At 33.6% G+C, this 12,232-nt stretch overlaps 1 protein-coding gene across 1 annotated transcript; it reads left to right on the top strand.

Moving 5' to 3' along the window:
* The first annotated feature begins 2,426 nt into the window (after positions 1 to 2,426).
* Positions 2,427 to 6,560, top strand: LOC109340119. The gene is made up of 4 exons (XM_019577694.1): positions 2,427 to 2,715; positions 2,797 to 3,647; positions 3,792 to 5,591; positions 5,634 to 6,560. The coding sequence occupies exons 1-4, from the start codon at positions 2,427 to 2,429 to the stop codon at positions 6,558 to 6,560; spliced, it is 3,867 nt and encodes a 1,288-aa protein (XP_019433239.1).
* The last annotated feature ends 5,672 nt before the right edge of the window (positions 6,561 to 12,232 follow it).

Genomic DNA, 12,232 nt, shown 5'->3' with positions numbered 1-12,232 from the left:
TGAGTAACGGGATACACAAGCCATCATATTAGGTTAATGAATGAAAAAATCAATAAAAACACATTTTAAACAACATATTTATAAAATAAGAACAAATCTACAATGTTGAAGATTTAGTATCGGGATACATAAGTCATCATATTAAGTTTAACGAAATGAAGATTGACGAATGAAATATTGGATTGTAGACATTTGAGAGAAGAAGAGAGAAATATGAAATGAAATGGGGAGAAGAATATGGAGATATGAAATGATAATGGTGGAGAAGTAATTCACATGTGAAAAGGGATTCAATCCCCTTTATTGTGAGATGCAATTTCTTTAAAGAATAAAAAACAAACGAGCCTATTAATCATTAGAATTAAATTGTACAATGAACAAAAATGGAAGGTTGACATGTTTTGGAGGGAAAGTTTTGATTGAGAGATTGATACATGTCATAAGAGACCTTTAGTTTTGATGAGAGGTTGACACATGTCATGAAGGCTTGAGAGATTGAGACATGTCATGAGAGAGTTTTTTTTGTTATATAAGTAATAGATTTCTGCTAAGAACCACAATGATTTCTCTATATGGAAAAAAGGTAGATTAAGCAAATAAGAAGATGATAATAAGAATTATAATTTTTTTATGTTTCTAATCTTAAAAATAAAAATATTCATTAGAATTTTGTAACAATCATACACGAGTATTTTTTGTCAACTATATATTCTATCATCTCAAGAAGAAGTATTACTTTAGGTGAACGATATATAACATTTGATCTTATCTATACGTGTTGATCCAAGCGTGGCCAACACCATATTAATAAAAATGGTTATTTTGTCTTGTAAGTATGATTGTCAAAAATAGGAGTTGGTCATGATTATTTACTAGATTAAAATTTTGTGATATAACCTAATACAATATTCGAGGATTCCTTGGATACTTTTATTTACACAATTGTGTACATAAGCTAGAATGGAAAAATAAATAATTCATCATAATTAATGGAAAACATAAATAATTTAGAGCCTTTGTTTTTTTCCTTTTTAGTGTTATTTTGCAGTAAATTTTCTAAAATCCTCTCCATTTTTAGGAAGTCCAGCAATGTCATTACTTTATCCTCTATTCCACTATTTGTTCCTACATTTGTTAAAATAATAAAAATAGCGTGACTATCTGAAAGATGTAGAACACTGGTTGGATCATGGTTAACGTGGAATGGATAAGATTCGTGGTGGAGATTTCCTTTCTATTGCTAATTGCTAAAACTCTTTCATGCCCTCCCATGGAATAAAAGAAAAACATGTACATTATGTTAACCAATATTGATATTATTTTGAATACTTAATCACAAAAAAACAGATTTATGGAGGTTTTAAACTTGGATCTCCAACAATCTTGGATCTCTTCCTACATCATGGCAACTGAGTACATTCCTTGGCAGTTCTTAGAGGGTGCTACACATGTGCAGGAAAACATCAGAGGCCTCGACCAAGATCCACCACCATTGAGGAAAACTTTTGCACAAGCCTTGGGGGAAACTTGTGACATCTCTTCCTCTCAACTCCCTCAACCTTGCATCAAAGGGGACGCTGTGGCCATAAAAATCCCTGAAGCCGAATACCTTGCTGGACTTCAAAGATGCAAGTTACATCTTCATGGAAGAATCATTTTTTCTAAAGGAGACATTCCATTGAAATTTCTAGATCTGAAATCTAAACTTAGTACCATGTGGAATATGATTGCCAAATGGAATATGCTCTCCCTTGGACAGGGCTTCTATGAGTTTTCCTTCTCGACAATGGAAGACATGAGGAAAATATGCTCCATAGGAACATGGAACCTTAAACCTGGAATCTTGAGGCTATTTCTATGGACTCCAGATTTTAATCCAAATCTCCAAAAACAAACTCACTCTCAAACTTGGATCAGAATCACTGGTTTACCCCAAGAATATTGGAGTCCAAAAATCATTTTCTCTATTGTTGGAGGTATTGGCACTCCTCTGTCTTTAGATGGTGCAACAAGTAACAGAACATTTGTCCATTTTGCCAAAGTTCTTGTAGAGATTAACCTGAAAATGGAGTTGCCTAACCAAATCTTGGTTGAAAGAGAAGGGTTTGCTTTTTTTGTTGGTATAGAGTATGAGAACCTGCCAGAAATCTGCACAAGTTGTAGTGCAATTGGTCATCTCCTAGCTCAATGTCGTAGGGTGATAAAGAAAAACTTTGTTGATGAAACAACAAAGGTTAAGGCCAAAGGTCAGCAAGTCTCAAAGCCTAGTCTTGAAGTTGCTCCTACAAATAAGGTTAAAAAGGTTCCCATGCCTATTCAAAGGGAGGCTAAAACACCCCCCCAATCCTAAAATAGGCAATGTCTCTAATTCCAGATAGATTAATGACTTAGTCATAAATCTGGAGATTGACAGAGGAGAGGACAACATGGATACTCTGGGCAATTTTGTGAGAAACCCTGCATCTCTAATTCATCATGTTGATGAGGATATCAACTCAGACAGAGAACAGGAGGAGCTACAAGTGGTTGACTCAGATGAATCACAAGATGCTAATGTCATTGTGCAAGAAACTGCCAATTTGGATAATAATGTTACCTCTTATGATATGAGGTTGCTAGGAAGACTCTGGGCAGATGATAATGTCTCCCAAGATGGAGAGGAGGAATTCACACCAGTAATGTCCAAATCTCAGAGGAAAAATCAGAGGAAAAGTGGTAAATCTCAGAGGATTCATAATACTCGAAGGGGTGGATATTTAACCATTTCCCAATGAAAATCCTATTTTGGAATTGTAGGGGATTTGGTAATCATAAAACTAGGATTTTCTTCAAAACAAATTTGTATGTCTATAAAGCCTGATTTAGTTTTCCTTGCTGAACCAAAAATTCTTAGTAATAAGGTTGCAGAGAGGTATTGGACTTACTTAAATGTCAAGATTTTTGTGGTCAATGATAAAGGTTCTCTCATTCCTTCCATTTGGGGGCTCTGTAACCATGATTTAGTTCCTATTGTCCTAATGAATAATGATCAACATATTTCTTTCTCAGTGTTGGTGGACAACAAGGTCCTGCATTTTTGTGTTGTCTATGCTAACACTAGCTACCTACTTCGGAGACCCCTTTGGTCTGAAGTCCAAAAGGTAATCTCTGACAATCCTGGGCCTTGGTGTTGTGTAGGGGATTTTAATGTGGTCTTGGGAGCTCACGAATGTAGAAGTCTCAGATTACCTGCTAGAATTCCTTCTGTTGAGTTTCAGACTTTTATTGACAATGCTGGCCTCATAAGTCTTCCAACTACGGGTGCTCAATTTACTTGGTCCAAGCGTATTGGTAATGCTAGTACTGAGAAAAGGCTTGATAGAGCTATGGTTAATGATGATTGGGTTAATGATTTCACTCATTTTGTTTGTTGCACTATGTCTAGAGTTGCCTCTGACCATTTCCCTTTGTTACTCTCTTGTAACAATCAAGTGCAGACTCGAAAATCTTCCTTCAAATTTCACAAAATGTGGTTGCTTAACTTTGATTGCAGAAGATTGGTGGCTGAGGTTTGGAATGTTGAGGTGGTGGGCTGTCCTATGTTTGTTTTATCAACCAAGCTTAAAAACTTGAAAAAAGAGCTCATAATTGGAACAAAAATGTCTTTGGTAATATTCACCAAAGGGTCTTTGCTGCTAAGGCCAATGTTGTTGTCATTCACAATTGCATCAATGATCAAGGCCCTGATAATAGTCTAATGGATAAGGAAGACTTGGCTCAATCTGAGCTGATGAATGCTCTACTTGTTGAAGAATCCTTCTGGATGGAAAAAGCTAAAATCAATTGGCACACAATGGGTGGCAGAAATACAAGCTTCTTCCATCACTAAGATAATATATGACACCAATTCTTTGTCTATGATCCAGGATGGTGAAAATATTCTCTATAACCAAGCTGACATTGAAAATCATGTCCTTACTTATTATACCAATCTTTTTGCTTCTCCTAACAACACTACCTCTAATTCTCTTATTCATGATGTGATTCCAAGATTGATCATTGATGATGATAATTCTATGCTGACTATATTGCCTTTACACACTGAAATCAAAGCTGTAGTGTTTGCTCTCAATGGGGAGAGTGCTCCTGGCCCTGATGGCTTCTTTGGTTGTTTCTTTCAAAATTTCTGGGACATAATCAATATTGAGGTATGCAATGTTGTTTTGCAATTTTTCAAGCAGGGTTGGTTGATGAAGAACTTAAACTCAAACTCCGTCATCTTGGTTCAAAAGGTCAAGGGTGCAGATAGAATTGAAGACTACAGGCCTATTGCCCTTGCTAATTTCCAGTTCAAAATTATTACTAAGATCCTTGTTGATAGATTAGTTATTATTGCTCCCAAAATCATCTCTAAGCAGCATAGAGGTTTCATCAAGGACATACAAATTAGGGATTGTATTTGCCTTGCCTCTGAAGCAATAAACATGTTAGATCACAAAGCTTTTGGGAGCAATTTGGCTATGAAACTGGATATCAAAAAGGCCTTTGACACAATAGATTGGACTTTCTTGTTGGACACTCTTCATGCTTTTGGTTTTAACACTAAGTTCATTCATTGGATAAACACTATTCTGGATTCTGCCAAGCTCTCCATCATTGTTAATGGAAATAATGTTTGCTTCTTCAAGTGCACAAGAGGGGTTAGACAAGGAGACCTCCTTTCTCCCTTGCTTTTTTGCCTGGCTGAGGATGTCTTAAGTAGGGGTATTCTTAAGCTGGTCAATGAGAAGAAAATAAGCACAATTGCTGGTCCTTATAGAATGCATTCTCCTAGTCATGTTCTCTATGCTAATGATATTCTCATCTTTTGCAAGGGCATTAAAACAGAGATGCCTTGTCTTAAGAAGCTTGTTCTGGACTATGCTCAAGTTTCTAGCCAACAAATCAACACTCAAAAATGCAAATTCTATGTCATTAATGCTAATGCCAGGAAAATTGATTCTATATCTTCTCTATTGGGTTTTGTTAGGGGTTCTCTCTCATTCAACTACCTAGGGGTTCCTTTGTTTAAGGGTAAGCCTAGAAGGTATCATCTTCAACCAATTGCTGACAAAATTCTTGCTAAATTGGCAACTTGGAAGGGCTCATCCTTATCTATAATGGGCAGAGTTGAATTGGTGAGATCCATTATTCACAGCATGCTCCTTTATAGCTTTCATATTTATAAGTGGCTTGCTTCTCTGAGTGATTGTTTAGACAAAGGAATCAGAAACTTCATTTGGTCCAGGGACATTGGCACTAGAAAGCTTGTCACAGTGGACTGGAACAAAGTCTGTGCTCCCATTACTCAGGGAGGATTGGGGCTGAGATCTATTAAAATGTTAAACAAAGTTTCCCTACTTCATCTGGCCTGGGATATGAGATGTGACAACCAAGATTGGGCCATATTCTACAGGAATAGGTTTGGTCACTACAAGGATCCCCCTAATAGGCACTTTAAATCCTCAATCGGGTCTGGCATCAAAGAGAACTGGTCAATCACATCTACAAACTCTATATGGTTGATTGGTAATGGTGAGAATGTCAACTTCTGGAAGGAAAACTGGCTAGGGGTACCTAATGTTGATTCTATGGGAATTCTTGCACATATATAGAGCTCTCTTCTAGCTTCTGTGTCTGATTTCATTGTCAACTCTAAGTGGATAATTCCTGCCCCTATTAATAGCCTCTTCCCTGATGTTGCCCTTAGCTTAGCAAACACAACTAGATCTAATGGTGTTGATAAGCTAGTGTGGAAGCATTCTGAGGATGGATTGTTCTCTTTAAAGGTTGCTTATGATTTTGTCTCTAATTCTTCCACTCCTCTCATCTGGTGCAACCTAGTTTGGTCTAAGGTGACCCCTCCTTCAAGCTCTTTCATCACTTGGAGGATCATTCATGGTAAAATGCCTTCTGATGTCAACTTACAAAGGAGAGGTTGTGTTTTGGCATCTAGATGCAATTTGTGTAAAAAGGCCATAGAAGACACAAATCATATCTTCCTCAACTGTAATTTTGCTATTTCTATTTGGAATTGGCTTATGTCAATTTTCTCAATCAAAATCAACTTAAATTCTATTAAAGAGTTGATCATCTCATTCAACAACAATTTCAGCAAGCAAATTCAACAACTTCTGCTAATCTGTTCTGTCAGCACAATTTCAACTATTTGGTTTTGCAGGAATCAAATAAGATTCGAGGACAGAGTGGTTTCTCTCAACCAAGCAATTGCTAGGATAATCAGGGACACAACTATTTCAGGCAATTACTCTACAATGTCTGCAAATCCTTTTATCAAGGATCTGATTATTTTAAAGCATTTCAAAGTCAGTATCTACTACAACTATGCTCCTAAGATTACTAAGGTTCTTTGGTTGGCATCCTCGGTTGGTTGGATAAAGGTGAACACGGATGGTGCGACTTTCGGTTGTCCTAGTCATGCAGGTGGAAGAGGCATATTTAGAGATCACAAAGGGGTGTTCCTTCTAGGATTTGGCTCCTATCTTAATATCCAGTATGCCCTCTATACTGAGCTTTATTAGGCTATTATAGCTATTTCCTTGGCCTACAAGAAAGGGTGGTTGAACATTTGGCTTGAAGTTGACTCTGTTCTGGTTGTGAAATTTTTCAGAGGAGATTCTAATCCCCCTTGGCAGCTACATAACAAGTGGTACTAAGACTCTGGAATTGTTAAATTGGAAAATCACTCACATTTATAGAGAGAGAAACTCTTGTGCTGACAAATTGGTCTCTTTTGGTGCAAAGTCTAGGAATAACACAACTTGGAATTCAATCCCTAGTTTCATTATGAATGACTATAATAGGAACTTACTAGGTCTTCCTAATTTCAGATTTAGGAACATGTAATTCCTTTGTGTATCTCTCTTTTGGTTCCATTTTATAATATTTCTGGTGCTATAGCACAATTGCTTAAAAAAAATGGAGGTAATTTTAGGCAATAATCTATTCTCAATTATTGAGTGCAATAAAATGTAAATTTTCAAGTGTTCAAAACATGTATACCTATAAAAGTGTGATGAGAAGAACAAGTCATGCCAAACACTAACATGAAACAAAGATAAAAAGTTGCAGAAGCTATATCTACTTTTTTTAAATTTACTACATCAGAATTGAGTTATTTATAACAGAAAATTGCTACGGCTTTCCATTCTATTTCTCCTCATATTTTAATAAATTGCAAAATGATCTAAAATTTATATAATTTGACTATAATAATACTATATTAATTCACATTCGAAATTACAATTTAATTAAGAAATAATTAGTTAAAATTGAATTTTAATTAATGGTGTGAATATACAATTGTGAAAATCCAATTTCCTCTAGCCCCAAAATTCCAAAAAGAAAATTTCAAAATTATTATTTCAAGTTTCAATGCAATATATCTCTTAAAAATAAAAATAATAAAAAGGTTTTAATCGAGCACTTAATTGTCTCATTAGTAGGTGAAATTCCATTTCAAAATATTTGACTCCTCAACTTCCATTTCCGCATATTATAAAAATAAAAGAGGTGTTAAAATAATTTAATGGGTAATTACTAATTAATAGTTCAATAATGACCAAATATTATTCCATTTTCGTTTTTAATTTTAAAAGTATTTTATGTGACTTAATAGTCACTTATAATCCTAATTATGGAAGGATTGCAATTCCTAAAATTAATCATACGACAAAATTCTTGTAATTTTCGTTTTCTATACAATTATAAAATAAAAATGCATTCAAAATATCCTTGTGATTTTGTAATAGTCGAATGATTGATTTTTATCTACTTATAGATAATGTAATAATTTTATGATTTTATAGAATCACCCTATAATTTTCTATCTAAAAGGAGGTTTTTGGCTACAACTATTTTAAAAGGTCAAATAACTATCTTGAGCTTACTTTTAGGAATTACATTATATTTTTTAACGTTATAAAATTTATTGGACTATTTTTACCGCAAAAATATGTTTTTGTCCTAGAACCTAAAATTACTCAATTCGAATATTTGAATTTTGTTATTATTTTCAATTTTGGAATTTAATATTAATGATATGAAAATTTTATGGAATATGAATTATTTGTTATCTTTTTTATTTTGAAAAGAAATCTCTCTTTATATAAGAGAAATCTCAGAATAAAAACATATCAAATCTACAAATTCAAAAAATCTAATTTATGAGTAAGGAAATATTCACTATTAACTCTCTTCAATAATTTAATAAGGAGATCCTATTTTATTTTACCTGAGTATATACAAATTTCACTAACACCAAATACTCAATCCTCGAAATTGAAATTTGTGCCAACAAAGAGTTGCATATTTTTATAACAATAGGGTGTCATAGATAATGCAGCATATAAACTATATCTTATCACACTCATCAATAAAACAATCATCAACTAGTTCTCATGAAATGAGTTCCTAATTATGATATATGTAAAAATACAATCTCAAACAAAGGAATAACTTATTTCAAAGAACAAAACAAAATTAAGAACTTTCCTTTTTAAGCACTTCAAAATTTTGCAAGTATAAGCAAAAGTACTTTCAATAAGATATAGACCTCTTTTCTATACTGAAAATGAAACATTGTACTAATGCTCCTCTAAATTGAAAATTAAATTTGGGTGGGGCAAAAATAAAGGAAAGATATGTGGAAAAAGTGATGGTAATAATAAGCAATGGAATGCAGGTAAGATGCAAGTCTCAGATTGGAAATCAATGTTTTGTGTTTTCGCATATTGGATAAATTAACTTTCGTTTTCAAGTGAACTTTTGTAAATTCCTTAATTATTATGTTAATCTTTGGTTTACTAGATAAAAGTGTTACAAGAAAATTTTATTGGTTAATTTTATATGATAAGAAATTTTAGTCCAACCAACAACATGACAATCATTTTTATTTTCACAAAATGTAATGTAGTTATGACATGCCAGAATTTAGTATAGCCTTTGGTACCACTATTGAATTCTTAGAGGTTTAAAACAAGTTGTTTAAACTTCAGTCTTCTTTGGGAGGTGTTTTTGTGCCTGCAGCGACCGGGGGTTGTAGATTCGCATGTCAGGGATGCGGATGTGGATTTTCATAATCGATTTCTACTAGGAGCCTCAGTGATTTCCCTGTTTGGAAAAAAAATGTACATTAAATAAATAAGAAGATAAGAATAAGAATTATAAGTTTTTTTTGTATATTTTTAATCTTAAAAAGAAAAATATTCATTAGAATTTTGGTACCAATCATACACGATTTTTTTCCAACCATATTTTTTATCATCTCAAGAAGTATTACTTTAGGTGATATATATGAAATGAGTTCCTAATCATGATATCTATAAAAATATGATCTCAAACAAAGGAATAACTTATTTCTAAAAACAAAACAAAATTAAGAATTTTCCTTTTTAAGCACTTCGACATTTTTTCAAGTATTAGAAAAAGCACTTTCAATAAGATTAAAACCTCTTTTCCATACTGAAAATGAAACATTGTGCTAATGCTCCCCTAAATTGAAAGTTAATGTTGTGTGGGTCAAAAATAAAAGAAAGTTGTTTTGAAAAAGTTGTGTAGTAATAAACGTTGGAGTTAAGGTAAGATGTAAGTGGAAACCAGTGTTTTGTGTTTCCGCATATTGGATAAATTAACTCCGGTTTTCAAGTAAACTTAAGTACAAATCATGTATACAAAACAATCATCATTCTTCCATAATCACACCTTCAAAGGTGATAAATCAAATTTATTTTAAAAGAAAAAACAGTGTTGGACTCGGACACCAAAATGTTATGATGTTGCTAGATTTGGACGCTAGAGCGTTTAAAGAAAAAATATTGTCGAACTCAGATACTGAAATATTATAACGTTGCTAGACCTAGATGCTAGAACATTATTGAAATAAAAAACATTTTTGCACTCAGACACTGAAATATTATGATGTTGCTAGACTCAAACACTAGAATGTTCTTAAAGAGAAAACATTGTGGGACTCAAACACCAAAACAATATGATGTTTCTAAACTCAAATGCTAGAAGTTCTTAAAAGAAAAACATTATCGTACTCACACGCTATAACGTTCTTAAAATAAAATCACTGTCAAAATCAGATGCCAAAATATTATGATGTTGCTAGACTTAGACGTTAGAATGTTCTTACAAAAAATATTGTTGGACTCAGACACCAAAATGTTATAAGGTTGCTAGACTCATACACTAAAGCGTTCTTTGAAAAAAACATTGTCAGACTCAGATACCAAAATATTATGACATTTTTAGAATCAAATGCTAGAATGTTCTTAAAAGATAAAAAACATTGTGCGACTCAAACGCTGAAATATTATGACATTTTGTAACGCCCCGAAAATCACTTCATAAATAATATAATTAATCTTTTAGAAAAATGAGTAAATTTTGTTTTTATTTTTTATGCAATATATAAATCACAAATGGTTTTCCTTATATCCATTTCTTTTTCAAGATGTCACATTTTTTAGATTGTGGAAAGTAAATAACTAATACCTAATTGAAATTGAAAATGGTACAACACTTTTCTGAATGCTTTTCATTATAAAAGACTTGACCCCCCAACACACACAACAAGGTGTTGATTGGTCCAGTACAATGTGGTTACAAAATACAAGGCGAAATCTAATCATCGCCTAAATTAAAAATTGTAAAGTAAAAATAAGTACAAAATAAGTTGAGGGTGTCAACATTACAAAAGTATCCTACATAGGTATCCCTATTCCAAAATGCAAAAGAAGAGAAGCAGCTCCTAGCGTCTACCTCCAAGACTAGCGGGGGTACTAGGGCCCTTGCTCGGATCCTCCTCAGGTTGTGAGTCCGATGAGAGGTCTACTACCTCCATAGAGTCCTCTATGCAGACTAACTCCACACAATCGACGTCGTTGTCAACCTCAATCTCCTCCACCATGTCAAAGTCGGAACATAGAGTCCTAATCCTCGCCCTATCAACTCTCCGAGTCCACTCATGGGACATCGTGAATCGGTAAGTCCGAATCATTCCTGATTTGTCCATATAAACAATGATGTATACTAGTAAACCAGAAAGAAAGAGAGGGAGTAAAACATCTAAAGAATATTCTTCATTGACGTCGTGGAATTACAAAGAATATCACACCAAGAGATAAAAATAAATAACAGACATAACATGTTATCACATACATAAGTGCCAATGATAAATGATGTTCGTACTCAAGATATGGGAATCAATATCCACGAGTACAATATATAAATGCTTTGTTTGGTTCATCCATCCTTACGGCAATATCCTCCTGATAAACTATTCAAAAATAACCGAGAGTACAGGTCCCATAACAAGCAGATTTGAACGCACCAATTCATTCCTCACAAGGATATGTGATTAATCTATTCCAAAGGAACTGTCCATTTTAGGATAGTGTCGTATCAAACACTTTCTAGGCATCTCTCTCATCGATCCTGATTGGAAAAAGGGCTTGTTAGAGACTGTCTAGTTTGTGCTGTGAGAACTATCCGATCCAACAGAATACCTCATCTAGGAATACAGGGGACTCGTCTCACCTAGACTCTCCCTCAAGGCTTTGTTGACGCATCACCGCCATCGTCGTCCCTCTCAACATCTTGGGGCTCCTTCATCTCCTATAACTTTCATCTATACTACTTCATTGTTCATAATGAGTATGCACACTAACCGAGGTTAGCCAATTAAATCTTTTATTCATAATATCTATAAAAATATGATCTCAAACAAAGGAATAACTTATTTCAAAGAACTAAACAAAATTAAGAATTTTCTTTTTCAAGTAAAAGCAAAAGCACTTTCAATAAGATATAGACCTCTTTTCCATACTAAAAGTGAATCATTGTGCTAATTCTCCCCAAAATTGAAAATTGAAATTGGGCGTTACAAAAATTGAGGAAAGATATGTGGAAAAAGTCAAGGTAGTAATAAACATTGGAATTAAGGTGAGATGTAAGTCTCAAATCGCAAATCAGTGTTTTGTGTTTCCACATATTGGATAAATTAACTCTGGTTTTCGTGTAAACTTATGAAAATTCCTTAATTATTATTTCAATCTTTGGGTTACTAATAAAAGTGTTACAAGAAAATTTTATTGGTTAATCTTATATGATAAGAAATTTTAGTCCCACGAACAACATGGCAATAATTTTTATTTTCACAAAATGTAATGTAATTATGATATGCCAT

This window comes from Lupinus angustifolius, unplaced genomic scaffold (assembly GCF_001865875.1).
Source record: "Lupinus angustifolius cultivar Tanjil unplaced genomic scaffold, LupAngTanjil_v1.0 Scaffold_143_76, whole genome shotgun sequence".
NCBI lineage: Eukaryota > Viridiplantae > Streptophyta > Magnoliopsida > Fabales > Fabaceae > Lupinus > Lupinus angustifolius.
This window is presented reverse-complemented; position numbering and strand designations above follow the sequence as displayed.